Source organism: Trifolium pratense, linkage group LG7 (genome assembly GCF_020283565.1).
Source record: "Trifolium pratense cultivar HEN17-A07 linkage group LG7, ARS_RC_1.1, whole genome shotgun sequence".
Classification (NCBI taxonomy): domain Eukaryota; kingdom Viridiplantae; phylum Streptophyta; class Magnoliopsida; order Fabales; family Fabaceae; genus Trifolium; species Trifolium pratense.
Window position 1 is genome coordinate 53,697,817 of NC_060065.1, and position 15,130 is coordinate 53,712,946.

Sequence of the window (15,130 nt, forward strand, 5' to 3'; positions counted from 1 at the left end):
AGACATGAGATAAAGATTAGTTTTTATGAGATAAAAAAAAAAAGATTAGTTTGTTTTCTTTTGTCATAATATTAGTTTTTTTTTTTTTCTTTTTTGACAAAAATCTTTAGTTTTTTTTTTAAGCCAAATCTTTTGTTTGTAAAAGTGATTTTTTTTAATTACAAAATAACCTCCACCTAGTATTTATTTTCTCTTTCCTCTAAACAATCTATTATTTTTTAGAAGTTACTCTTATCAACTTCTCATTTAAAGTCATTTTCTAATTTTTAGATTATGATATTTTTAAAAATTTGAAACAAACACAATATTTTTTAAAGTGGTTATTTTTTATTGAAAAAAAATAAAAAAAATTTCCTATAATAAGTAGTAACAAACAACCTCTTAGTTGAAAATTTCTTTTCGTGCCCTTCATATTTCTCGCACACCCCTTGATTTGTTATGAATTCTCATCTCCCTTGCTTCTCGCGCCCTTGAGCTGTTTGTGACATTGGCGCGAGATCCCACTGCGTCATTCGATAGGCTAGCACATAGCCTCTTTTCGAATTTGTGATCCGCAATGATTTTGCGGCCACAATGTTGTGTCTGTTCTATGCTCTGAAAATAAGCTAAGTGGTATTTATTTTCTGCAGCCCTAAACTTTCAGCTTCCTGTACTCTTGTTAGTCTGGAAAGTGCTTACTGTTAGTTTTTTTCTACTGCATAATTTGGATTGTATAATGTATAATAGGAGGTCTTAGGGGGTGCAGAAGCAATAACAGAGAGATAAAGATAAAGTATTGCACATACACCTTCCCTTATTTATAATTTCTGATTTTTATCTGTTTTCAGTGTCACAACTCACAAGATAGAAATGGAAAATAAGTGAATGTGAAAACACTAACCTTACAAAATAAAAGCTCATTTATTTATATAAATAATACATCACTGTATCAGTAGTATTCTGATAACAATTACATTAGTCAAAGTCAGATGCCAAGACAAAATTTATTAGGACCACAAATTCAAAAGTTTGATGTATATAAGTTAAGCTATAACAGATGTTTCAATTGCAACCTTTCTAGAATACTTGACACTTTTACTCTTATCAACAGCTTCCCATAGTTCTGGAAATGCCTCCTTCATATTATGGATACTCTCCAAGGCATGATCCACTCCTGTAGTTCTAAGGGAAGTACCCACCTGCACAAGTATAATATTTAGATATTAAATGATTTTCAACATTCAATATATTCATATGATTCAATATATTCATAAGTTAACATCTCCAAGTGTGTCTTTTGTTGCACTTTTGTTAGTAATTAGTATCAATTTTATAGGTCAAATTGACCGGCAGAATACACATTTATGACCAAACTAACTAACGGATGATATATTCAAAGATCAAACGAAATAGCATTTAGGCATGTTTCCGTTCATAAACAATGGACAAGGACTACCTACCAAGACTGTGTGAAGGCCTAAAGATTTGCCTGTCTTTATGTTGCGGATACTGTCATCAAAGAACAACTACAAAAGGCAAAGTAAAAAAATAAATACATAATTTTATGTCTTACGAGATAGCGCATAATCAAAAAAATGATAGTTAGTGACACAAACTGGAAGATCACCATAAAAAAAAGCTTAAATTAGGATTGGAGACGGCCAAAATGTTACTTAGAGAAGCATAGCATAGAATCTTACTGTTCTTTGAGGGTCAATATCTGTCATCTTGAAAACCTTTTCAAATGCATCTGCAAAGGGTTTACAAACAACTGGGGTCTTTGGAAGCACAATATCAGCATTAGGCCTACAAATGTACTCATAAAAATCAAATATTCCTGATGAACTTTGTTCATATTCACTGCCATCTTTATTGTGAGGTGAATTGATGTTATTGGATTTGAAGGAATTTAGTGTCTCAAAGCTTATGATTCTTTCGAAACAATCCTCTAGTCCAAGCCTGTGAAGCACTCTATTTGCATGCGCCTCGTCTGAGTTTGTAAAAACCTATAGGAAAATAAATATACTATCAGTTATAATTTATGAATTATGTTTTGTTTGGATAAACAACTTAATTAAGTGCGCTTATAGCATAAATGTTTACCACTTAAGTGCTCATATAAGCTATTTCCGTAACAAAAGAAAAAATGAAGTCAAAGTATTTTCATATAAGCTATCACGGAGAATTTATAAGAGTTAGATGAAATCAACTTAAGTTATTTCTATAAACTCTCTTAAACAGTCACATTAATGGTAAAGTCACATGTGCTACGGAAAACAGCTTATGGACATGACAGTCTCACTAGTGATAATGTCGCATGTGCTAGTGAAAAACAGCTTATAAACATATCATTAGTTGTTTCTATAAACTCTCTTAAACAGTCTCAGAAGTACTAATGTCAGAAGTGCTAAGGTAAATAGATAAGTTTCAATAAGTGAATAAAACAGATTCGATGTTACTACTTTGGCCATCAATATAGTATAAGAATAAAGAAACTTACAATTTTTCTAAAGGGTAGGCTAAGCAAAATTCCTCTAAGAACAGGGTCAGGTTTTAGCAAATTATACGGCAATCTCCCATGAACAAAGCTGCACAACACCAAAAATAGTTTCAAACTATTTAAATAAAAAATAAAATTGAACCAATCACAAATATGTAAAGTCATTTATTTATTTATTTACCCATGAAAGTCATCATAGTGAAATAAAAAATAAAATTGAACCAATCACAAATATGTAAAGTCATTTATTTATTTATTTACCCATGAAAGTCATCATAGTCAAAATCATAGCCAATTGCCTGATAAGAACAAAACAGACAAAAATGTTGATTCATTCACCAGTCCATAGCCTTAATTAAAATATAATGAAAGTTGAATTAATTAGTATTTTATATACTTAGTTACCTTAAGACCAGCCATCGTTGTCCCATAAATCTTATATAAAGAAACACACAATTGAGGAACTTTATCCTCTTCTATCCCAAGCTTTTCAAGCATATACTCTACAAAATGCCATGCAATGCAACCATTAAAAATAAATAAACAAATTCCACAAAATCAATACACATAAACTTTTTTTTTGTCGAGTATCCTGGTGGCTAGAAAATTCACGTAAATAATAAGTGTGTGTCCTAGGTTTGAACCCTAACTCATGCACTTATAGTGCGAATGTTACATATATCATGATTCATGATCAAATGAATTGATTATTACCTTGAATATTTTTGGTGACGTGCCCTGATAATCCAGAACTGAAAGGATAAAGTGTATCATCAAGATCTGCAAATATTAATAAACAATTAGTTAATTAGTGGATGAAATGAAGTAGTAGCAGTAGTAGTAATTTAGAATGGTGTGAAGTGGTAGTACCAAATAAAAGACAATCATATTTAGCCTTTGATTCCTGAAACTGATGATCCCCGTTTTCCATTATTACTTGTTTGAAGCAAATAATAACAGAGAGATTAAAGTGTGGAGATTTGATTTGAAGAGAAGTGTGAATGAATGAATGAATAAATAATAATGGCGTTGAAAGAAAGGAAAGGCAATGTGCACTGTGATCGTGTCGACGATTTAGACCTACAGACAGGAGAAAAATATCTTGTGACACGTTGTCCACTTCCATACTGACACGTTGCTTATTATTCTTTGCGTCGGTCATTTTCTGTTAAGCGCCAACGTCCCTTATTATTGAAGGAAGAAGAAATAAGCTAAAGTTAATTCAAACTAAGCCATTATCACGTTCATTAGTGAAGACATTAGCAATGTGATTATGTGAATCATCTATTAAAATGAAAGTGTAGGTGTCATTGTTACACACTATGAAGTCATTGCAATTTCAAGGACAATACTGACCAAAGAGGTTGGAATTCAATCTCATCGATCTTTTTCTCTAATTTCACCTTCAAATTTTCGCTTCATCAATCTTTTTCCTTTATTTTTATAAAAAAGAAGGAAAATGAAATGAATAACACGTTTAGGAGATTCAGATGTAAAACTTTTTTAATTATAAGTTGTGTTTTGAAGAAGAAAAATGGAATGAAGAACTGCGTTATTAGGCTTGTGAGATGTTCATTGATGAAATTGAACGTAGCCATCCTATGAGACCAATGGAGTTGTACTGGGCAATGGATCAGGGTGTGATTTGTTAAGGCCCAATCTAGAAAACCCATATCACTCAAGTCCAATTAAAATATCTCAAGGAGCATCTAAAGGAGAAGCGTGAAAACAACCATGAAAAACACATGATAAGCATGATCCACCATGGCTTGAAGAAGAAGGAAAAGAAGCTTGGAGAAGAAGGAAAAGAAACCGCCACTACCCATGAATTCCTCTACAAGCAAGGCGGTTACCTGAGAAGCAAGAGGTGGATGTTTTGCCTATAAATAGAGTCTTCTTCAAGAGAAGGAAAGGACAATTTTTATTTCATTCTTGTAAAGAGAAACAATTTTTTCTCTAATATCCATTATCAATCTTGAATAATACAAACCCCCTTTGTTCTTTACCAGAACAGGAGCATATCAGAAACAATTGAGTTCACAATATCTAATAAAAGCATGTGGTTCGAAAGATAAATTCCGAAATGTGCCAATGTTAAATTGGTTTGGAAGCTATGTTTCGAACCAATATCAAGTTCGGAATGTAACTTCCGAACCAATTTTAAGGGAAAAATTGAATTTTTGAGGGGTGTGAGAATAATTTGAAAGGCCTAAAGAGTAAAGATCAGCTTTGGTTAGGTTTGTTTTTCTTGGGTCAAGAGATATTTGGTTTGTTGAAAAGACAAAAAAAATAAAACGAATTTTTCTCTTCCCACCCCCTACGTTTCTTTGCTATCTCCAAAACATGCAGAAAATTTCGGAAAACGTTTTTTGAAGTTTTTTCAATGTAAATTTCAGTAAAATTTACACTAAAATGAAATTCGGAAAACGTTTTTCAAATTTTTCTACGTGTTTTGGGAATAGAAAAGAAACATTGGATGTGGGGAGAGAACTTGTCAAAGAAAACTATGTGAGGCCCGACACGGCAACTATCAATACAGCCAGACTTATAAATTGCTCTGTTTTGTGGTTGAACATTATAATTAAGTGTACAAATTTATTTTAAATCAGTTCCAACAAAAATAATTATTTAAAAGAAATTCCATCCCTTAGAATGAATAAAATATGATAAAAATAATACTCCCTCCTGAAAAAATGGATGTCGTTTAAATTTTATTTAGATATAAATTAAACCAGCTATTCAAGATATTAGTTAAGCTATAAGATATTAGTTAAGTTAAAAATGATCCGCAATATTTAATCTAAGCGCTTAAGGTAAAAAAGATTTGTAATATTTTATCTAATTGTTTTGGGTAGTTTGAAGTTTTTATTTTTTACACACATGTTAATAAATATAATGTATGTTGTCAAAAATATGATATATTTACTAAATTAAATTAAAATTATTAGTGTAATAGTATTTTGAAGTGGTGTCTTAAGGTTTTGGGTGAAAAAGTTGTGTCTCGCTCTCTTGTGGTCTTGGAGCATTGGCCTATTATTTCTCCCGAGTTTCCCGAACTCCCCAACAAGTGGTATCAGAGCTATGGTTCGGCTTGGTGGAGGAGCGGGCATGGATCTTGATATTGGATCAACTATAGGATGTGAAATTCACACTTGGAGGGAGAATGTTGAGTTTCAAGTGTGAGTCATTAAGTCCCAACATCAACTATGTACAAGAAGAATGTTTGATTTATAAGGATGAGACTCATTAATCTAATGTCTTAAGGTTTTAGATTGAGATGTACTGTCTCCCTCTCTTACGGTCCTAGAACATTGACATATTATTTCTCTCGAGCTCGGGACTCCCCTAACACTTTTCTATGCAAAGTTCATTCCTTATGGGAACTTCAGCTCGGTCTAGAACAGACATGTACTATTTACATTAATTTTGTTTACCAATGATAATGTTAATTACACGCATGTGATTGCATAGTTTTATTTTTTGACCAGTCAAAATAATCTTCAAAACAAAAGTTTGTTCCAAATCATTAGATTCCTTCTCGATGTGCATTTCATAATAGTAAGATCTCTTCCAATTTCCATTTCTTAACATTGATTTACAAGTGTGATATGATATAGTAGTATTTTTTTAATTGCCACTGCTTAGTACTCACTCTAGCGGCGAATTCAATTAAAAGTATATATTTTTTTTGGTGAATAATTAAAAGTATATTACTAGAATAAGAAGAAAGAAAAAACACAAATCAATTCTTTCACATGATAAGTTCAGCAAGACCGTCCTATTTAAAATATTAAATTCAGACAAAACTGGCAGATTTAATTAAAAACAATTAAATCTAATTTATATTGTTTACTATTCTAACTACTGCTCTGCCTCTAGCTACGTAGTTACAATGCCATGTGCATGTGAAATTCAAACCTATAATACATTAGTTAATGAGTACAACATTATGGGTGTTCGGTCAAAAAAACATTATGGGGGGTGTTATTTAAATATCACAATACTAACAATACCGACTTATAGGTTTTCTTGGTGATGAGAAAAACTTAGGTAGTTATTTGAAGTTGGAAGTTAAGAAAAATAGCTCATATCATGAGTATGATGTAGGATATAGATCGTAGACCCAAATAACTATTATTTATTTATTTATATCTCTGTTCTCTTTAATTTGAAATAGATATTTAGATCATTATTTAAACTTGCAATATCTTGGTTATAAGATATATGAGTTGCATCTTTTGCGAATTTGAAGTTTGATCTAACTTAACATTTGTGTTGCTCAGCATTATTGGACTCGGAAAGCGCATATAAATTGTGGATAACTCGATCAGAAACCTGATAGTAGGTGACCCGACAGGTCATGGAGAAGACTTTGATATCATCTTAGAATTAGATATATGGCTTAACTCATCCTTACAAAATCGACTTGTAAGGTGAGATTGTCCTCACTTATAAACACACATTCAGGTCATCTTGCAACCGATGTGGTACTTTTTAACACGCCTCCTTACGCCTAACACTATTGGATTTGATGCATGAATATAAATCGTGGGTGATCTGGTAGCGGAAACCTGATAACATATGATCCAACAAATCTTGAAGAGATGTGTTTATAAGTGAGGGCAATCCTCACCTTACAACCGATTTTGTAAGGTGAGAATTGTCTCTTATTTATAAACTCATGTTCAAACCAACTCACATCCGATATAAGATTTCTTAACACATCCTTACTAAGATGAACATATTTTTTGCAACTAACTTGAGGATATGTAAGGGAAACCTACTTCTTCTTTTTTCAATAGGTAGTACTGAAAATAGAAATATATCTTCATATAAATCGTTAAGAGACTTTTTAACACATTTCTCAACAATCTATTTTTGTTTATTGAAATTCATCTTCAATGTGAAACTCTATATAAATATTTTTTTAGCGCAATTGCAAAAACTAATTACTCAAATCGGATAAATTTGAAAAGGGTGATAAAGCTTTTCCTCAATAGAAACACTATTATATTTTTAGAATTAAATTTAAACTTCTTTTGATTAAATTGAAAAAAAAATCTTTATTATCTCATTCAAATACTTTGGTTGGATCTATCTAAAATTCCACTAATAAAAAGATGTGTTAGTAATCTAGATATCTAAATCAATAAAAGGCAGATAAATTATTATTTAGCACCGAATTCATATACAAGAGGCTATATCTATCTTAGTATCTTATTGAGTTTCTTGTTCAAAAAAAAAAGTATCTTATTGAGTTTTTAATCATAAGATTTAGTCAAAAAGAAAATTAGCTAATCATAGGATTGACCATGTCAGAACCAGTTGATTATTAGTAGTATAGTATCTCTTTTTCACAAATGTCGTTTTCAAAGTGTGAAAGTGAACGATTAATTAAGAAGAATCTATTTTTCGGTTATGAAATAAATATATTTTATTATTCTTTCAAGTGGTAAGTGATTTGCATCATTTAAATAAGTAGCAATTAAGAGAATATTTTTCACTCTTGTATATGGATGCAGTCACTTTACATGTTCATCAATAAATTCTTCAGTGGATAGTAATTACCACTAAACGGTGGTGCTAATTGTAAGATGGTAAAGAAAAAAAATCTTCGTAAGAATACGTGTTCGATTTTTAAGTGAAATAATTTATTGGTCAGATTTTAAGTGAAAAAAAAAATGTTGTCTTTTTTTACCGTATATGTGGTTATATTTTTTTTTTCCACTATCTACTCGGTCTATTGGTGATTGGACCACCTAATTTGATTCAAGAGTCAGTTCTGTCATTAAGTGGTTTCAGGCACCTTCCGATTGCAGTTATGAAAATCGAACTGTGGTCTTTTCTACCAAATTTAATGTCAACCAACATTGAACTATCCGATAATATACTTTTAGGGTCTTGTTAACGTGTGCCCTAAGGGCACATGTTAAGATATACCAAAATAGAAATTTAACATTTAATGATATAAGAAATTTAATGCTTCAAAAGTCAAAATGCACAAATTAGCATTTAATAATTTCTATTTTTGTTTCCTTAACATGTGCCTTAAGGGCACAAGTTAACATTCTCCATACTTTTAACTTAAGAAACAATGTAGCTATGCTTTTCTTAATATCATTAAAGAGTGAGAAAATTGAAAATAATTTTCATATGAGACAAGTGACAAACAACAATCATGTTCATACGAATAAGATGTGAATCTGAACACTAAATATAGTACTCATCAAGACTTGTAATATTAATTTTTAGTCATATATATTTTTTGACTACCAAGGATTCAGAATACTGTCATGTGTCATCCACGTGCACATTAGGAAAGCATCTTATAACTGCAAATTCGGCACAAGATCGTTGTGCAGTTAATTAAGCATCACCCATTCAACTCAGCATTCTCACAATTGTTTCTTTCAACATCCCCAAATAGAAACAAAATGGCTAACCAACAATAAATTAAGGGTCTTGACCCTCTCGCATGTGATTAGAAGTTTGATTATTGTCTCATACCTAAAGAGAAAATTTGGTTGTGCTGGGGAAACTCACCTTATATGCCCTACAAGTTCCCCAATCGAGATTAATCATAAAAAAAAATAATAATAAACATGCTGAAACACTAACTTAAATGATTAATAAATTTCTCTTAAGACGAATAGTTCGAGAGAAATTAAATTTAATTCTTTAAAAAAATAAGCTAAACTTTATTTATTTTTCGGTCAGCTTCCTAATTATTTGACTCTTTCTCCTAAATATGAGAGTTAAAATATTATTTTCATATTTAACTTTTTATCTAATTTTCATTTTATCTTTTCACTGGTTAGAAGATAAAAAATAACTCATTGGTATAATTAATTTGCAGAATATAAAGCATAAAAAATACAGTATATTTGAACAAAATAAACTAAAATGGTAGAGTAACAGGCACAAGCATAACACAAGCTTCCACACCACATGAGAAACCAGCTATAGTTTGTCTACACACTACTACAAAAAAGGGCTTTTATAGCGTTTTTTTTTGGCTTTTATAGCATTTAAAAGCGCTATTGATGGATCCGCTATTATAGGTATCACGCCTATTATAACGTTTTCAAAAAGCGCTATTATAAGTATTAAAACGCTATAGTATAACTGATTACGCGTATTTTAATGCCTTTGTCAATAGGTTTTAATAGCGGTTTATGAAAAAAGCGCTATTAAAGGTTCCAGTTTTAATAGCGCCCGTGCTTAAAGCGCTATAGTAAGGCTGTTTTTTCTAAACGTTTTATAGCGATTTATATGAAAGCGCTATTGTATGTCTTATGATTTTTTTTTTTTTAATTCAACCTGGTGCTTTTTTTTTTTTAATATATGTAACCTGGAGCTTAATTTTAAAATTTAAAATATAGCAAATAATATCAAGTACTTTATAGAGAATAAAAAGTACTTTTCCAATATATAACATGAGTAATATACATTTGGACTGATACAATATTCAAGCTGAGTACATAACTATCACCATCAAAACAAACTCAATTATGCTAATATGCTAATACAAAGGTCCTTCCTATATATGATTCTCAACCTTAATAAGATAACAACCAGCACAAGACAACAAAATTGGTTTACTACAACGTGAATAATAACCTCCCAACAGACCATTTCTTGCAACTAGCTGATGAGTTCAGAACACCAAAGCAACCAAATTAAAATTAACCTAAGCATTCCTCTACCATTTCCCAAACCAAGCCAACACCTCTGATGTTTTCATGTAGTCCCTGAAAAATTAAAAATATACTCAATATAGTCAATATCTTGTGCTCATGACATATTGATCCAATAACTCATGTCTAATAGTGCAACTGAAACCTATAATAACAAAAGAGCAGAAAAACACTACGAAAGCATCACTCTCCAATTCCAAGCGTGACAAAGCACATAATGCAAATAGCTCAGGAAGACCTTAATTGATAAGGATGGAGATGGAGGTTCGACGAGATGGAACAACGACGGTCGCGGTCTCGCACAAACTAACCTATAACAAAATTAATTAACTATAATGAAATTAAAAAGAAAGGGGGAAAAACATAAACTAACTAATAACCAAAAGCTTTAATATCAATTAAGAGACATATAACCTGTAGTTGAGCTCTTCCATTTTGACATTCATATTAATTCTCACCTACACTCCACTTGGATACCTTAAGGTTTGTGCTGCATCATTTATATAACTTATTGATTCAAATGAAGCACCTTCGACAGAGACTGGGCATATAAGAATTGTTGCTGAATAGAGATTTATTCCATTTTCAATCTACAACCCTCGAATGCATGGCTTAATCATAACAGGACTTTCAAATGTCTTGAAACAAACACTATAATGAACATGAATGAGAATGTGAAGTTATTATTATCATGAAATTACTCATGTGATATGAATATAACAGGTTCTATTGAGGCATTTTAAAGTTATATAAAAACTTGTCAGCACTTGGGATGTGCCAAATATATGCAAGACAAAAAATATACCCCTCAGTCTCTGCTAGAAGACAATACGTGAAAACTTTGATTGCTTTTGTATCTCTTTTTGTTTATTGTTTTTCTCACAATTCAACATGGTTATGTTCTCTGAGACTTATCTTAATTTACTAAAAGAAAAACAGCTAGATTACATTAGTGAGTGATACTTTGTTTCCATGACTAAAGAAGTCCAACATTAGAGAACATACCTTGACTAAAGAGTTCTCCGAATATAATAATAACCTTGAAGTAAAAGACCATGTGGATAGTAAAAGAGAAATCAGCATTTCTAAGACAAATTGGAATCACTGAAGTACATTAAAACAAGGCTCAAAGTACAAAGGGATATCTAAAACCCCTGCATACATTTGGTCGTTCTTCTGATTAGAGGAAAGGATCAACTAAAAGTGGACATGGAAATATGTATCGAACTTTTATTCTACAATAAACAAGCCCAAATCTAACACTTGAAATTTATAACAACACAAATAAATTTAATGAGAAACTTATGACATAGATAAAATGGTGAATGGAGTGCATTAACTTAATCAATTTAGGACATGTACAGTGTAACTAGAATAAGGCTAGATTAATAACTTCAACTCATACCTAGTACCTACATAAGTATATAGTAACCTAAATAGATGAGTGGAGTAGAGAAACTTGAAAGAGTAGGCATTCCAAACAACAAAATCAACAGATACTCACAATAGGATGGGCAAGTAGCTCTCGAAAGTTGTAGTTGTAGATGTTTTTTTGAACAAGGTAGTTGTAGATGTTATCTCCCAGCAGTGCAGAAATGCAAAATCCTAACAGATCACAAAAAAAAAGAACTGAATTGAAATGCAAAAAATTTGAACAGACTTATACAGTACAGTTTGAAAAGTTACCGAATTTAGCCATCTTCCAAATTGTTATGAAACTGCCACATCTAGCAAAAACTGCCAACTGCAGAAAAACTTCAGTTCTGGAGCAGTAAAAGATAAACTCTTTAGTGTAGATTTCTAACCTCAAATTGATATATCCCTTGCATAAGAAAATGAGATTATAATGAATGTTCCAATACTAAACACAAATGCTGATCTTGAAACATCTTTCCACATTATTAAATCCACTGAAGAAGAGATTCATAAATAAGAATTATTATTATTAGTTGGTATAAATTGAATCGAATGAAAATTTGTAACACGCAATCACATAATTAAAGATGAGAGAGTCACCTAGACTCTGCAACTTGCTTTGGTTTTGTGGAAAAAGCTACTGTGTTCTTCTTCCTTTGGACCCAAACCTTAAAAATCAGTAACACAAATTTTTTTTATAAAAATAATAATAAGGTAAACAAATTAAACCCAAAAGTAAGAAATTGAAACTGAATATAATAATAGTTAAAGTGATCAAATGCCAAATCCTAACAGATTATAAAAAAAATGTGCATTCACTAATATCATATCATATATCATATATGCAGATAAATAGAAAATAAACCATAGACTACTATGAACTCTCATGTAACTCTCATGATTTGAGACAGCAAAAAAGGAATAAATATATCAACAAAACATTTCACAGTCAATAACATACCCGTTTGAGTGAATCAGAGAGTGACTCCACTGCTATGCATACTCAGTAATAGCTCGCATACACAGTTGGATCAATATATGTCATGTTGTCTAGTGGCTTACAGTTTCTCAATGACCCCTTTAAAAATAAGTCAAATTTAATGAGTCACTTTAAGTGCTCTGTCATACTACTTTGGTGTAAGAAGTGGAATAAGCTTCTATAGCAATTGAAAATTAGAGTAGATATGGAACAATGAACTAAAAATAAGTGCAATTGAAAATCACAAATTTAATATCTTCCACTAAAAATCACAATTGTAAACACACCACTACAGTTGAAAAAATAACAGGTGATTACCAACACCCAAAAACAACTTTGTCTTCTAAATTAAATCAATTTTGCAAATTCAATTGTAAGCATACCTTAATGACGGCAGTTTGAGTTGTGAAAGCATGGCGGCGAACGAGTACGACTATTGACGGTTAAATTCGTGGGTTATTGGATTAAGGTTCTTGGAGAGAAGATGATTTTTGGGTTATGGGTTAGGGTTCAAAGTGGTTTATGGGTTCTTGGATATTAGAATTGCCGAGTGTGATTGGAGAAGACGAGTTGAACGATTAATCTGGGAAACAACTTATCTGAGTTCCGATTGCTCTAACTTCAATTTATCTGGGAATCAACCTCTTTGAGTTCCGTTTGCTCTGAGTTTGATTACAGAGGACCGAGATTCCTTTGGGTTTGAAGCCACAAGACGATCGATTTTGAATCTTAGGGTTTGAGTTCAATGTTTGCTGGGAATGGTTTGAAGAAGTTAGAAGAACATTGATTTTTTTTTCTAGGGTTTGAATTCAATTTTTCCTTGAAGTGGATTGAAGATCGTGGTGATAAATTAGTGATAAATTTTTCCCTGCTTATTTATTTTTTTTTATGTGTTTTTTATTATATGATGATTTAGGAACCAAGGGACCAGGGTTCGACATCCACCCACCACAATTTTTATTTATTAATTTCATTTTACAATAGCGGTTATGTAAAACGCGCTATTATAGGGTATTAGCTTTAACATCACTTTTTCAAAAGCGCTAATATAAAGCTGCGCGTTTATGTCTTTAATAGCGGTTTCTAACAAAACGCTATTATATGTACTTTGGGTCAAGGCTTTAACAGCGCTTTTTAGAAAGGCGCTATAATAAGGGCTCCGTTTAATCTTTTAATAGCATTTTCAAAAAAGCGCTATTAAATGGGCGCTATTAAAACTCTTTTTTGTAGTAGTGACAGAAAAAGATTTTAATAAGTGACTGCACATTTTAGAATCGTACAATATGTGTCTTCAAAAGGAATCCTACCACAGTTAAACTAGAGAATAATTCAGCAAGTGTTTTTTTTTTGGATTCATATCCTCTTCGGTCGACCTTCTCATGTTATATGTCCTGCACCAATTACAACCGTAGGATTTTTGCCGTTGTTTATATCTTCAGATCATTTTATTTTTCTTTACAATCTTACTCATTGGATTAAGGCAAAAGAGATGACAGAACACATTAAGACATGAGATGATTCAATTCTGTTTCTTTTGGTAACATTTTTTTCCTTGGTCAAAAGATGCTTTAATGTTTGTTTATTTACTTTTTTTTAAAGATTTGGTAACCAATTCAAAAGTAGTTAATTTATTTGCTTTTAATTTAATACAAAGAAAATCACCAAATTTTACAATAAAATTTATGTATGGTCTATTATAGAGAAATTTTGGATTCGTTTTTCTTTGACATATTGTTTACTTATACAATAAAATTTATGTGTGGTCTATTACATATCATTTTTTGTAATTTAATTATGGAGAGCATGGATAAGTGCGATGTAAATTGATTCAGTTGATAAGAATTAAACTCAAATTTTTTAGTAATTTGATTTTGAATATGACTGTTAATATAAAAACTTCGTTGATAAACAAAATATAAATATCTCTTTAAGTGTTTTATGACATTGAGGTTTTCTCTGACTCTAGCGACGAGGAAAGACTAAGACACTGTTTGGTAAGTCAAATAAGCTAACTTATAGTTTATTGGACTAACTTATAAGCTTGTTTGATAAAAATGTGAAGTGTTTGGTAACGAGCTTCTCTAACTAGCTTATAGTTTTTTTTTATAGGGTCTGTTTGGTAAAAATAAGCTATAAGCTAGCTGATAGCTGATAAGCTAGCTGATAGCTGAAAAGCTAGCTTATAGCTGATAGCTGAAAAGCTAGCTTATTGAAATTAAAGTGTTTGGTAAAATTAGCTTTTAAAGTGGTTATTAAATATAAAATTACATAATTGATAGTGGGTAGTTAATTTTTTAGAGTGGGTAGTTATTAAATTAAAGGGTAAAAATGGAATAAAGTGTAAAAAGCTATAAGCTATAAGCTCAAATGCTACTTGAAATAGCATCTGAAAAAAAGCTATAAGCTAGTACAAAAAGCTTGTTACCAAACACCTCTAATTTTTTGAAACAAGCTTATAAGCTCATATAATAAGCTATAAGCTGGCTTATTTATGTTACCAAACAGAGCCATGTTATTTCAAGTAGCGTATGAGCTTATAGCTTATAGCTTTTTCATTTT

At 31.2% G+C, this 15,130-nt stretch overlaps 1 protein-coding gene and 1 long non-coding RNA gene across 2 annotated transcripts; both read right to left on the minus strand.

Annotated features, from left to right (window-relative positions):
- Positions 1-881: 881 nt before the first annotated feature.
- Positions 882-3,737, minus strand: LOC123895263 (uncharacterized protein C24B11.05-like). The gene is made up of 8 exons (XM_045945520.1): positions 3,350-3,737; positions 3,194-3,259; positions 2,885-2,982; positions 2,741-2,778; positions 2,480-2,567; positions 1,680-1,985; positions 1,440-1,505; positions 882-1,178 (listed from the first exon to the last, which is right to left on the minus strand). The coding sequence occupies exons 1-8, from the start codon at positions 3,639-3,641 to the stop codon at positions 1,023-1,025; spliced, it is 1,110 nt and encodes a 369-aa protein (XP_045801476.1). The 5' UTR covers positions 3,642-3,737; the 3' UTR covers positions 882-1,022.
- A 6,203-nt stretch (positions 3,738-9,940) lies between these two features.
- On the minus strand, positions 9,941-13,552 carry LOC123900106. The gene is made up of 6 exons (XR_006805802.1): positions 12,955-13,552; positions 12,193-12,670; positions 11,982-12,086; positions 11,182-11,781; positions 10,591-10,827; positions 9,941-10,506 (listed from the first exon to the last, which is right to left on the minus strand). It is a non-coding gene; the product is annotated as an uncharacterized LOC123900106 (long non-coding RNA).
- Between the last annotated feature and the right edge of the window lie 1,578 nt (positions 13,553-15,130).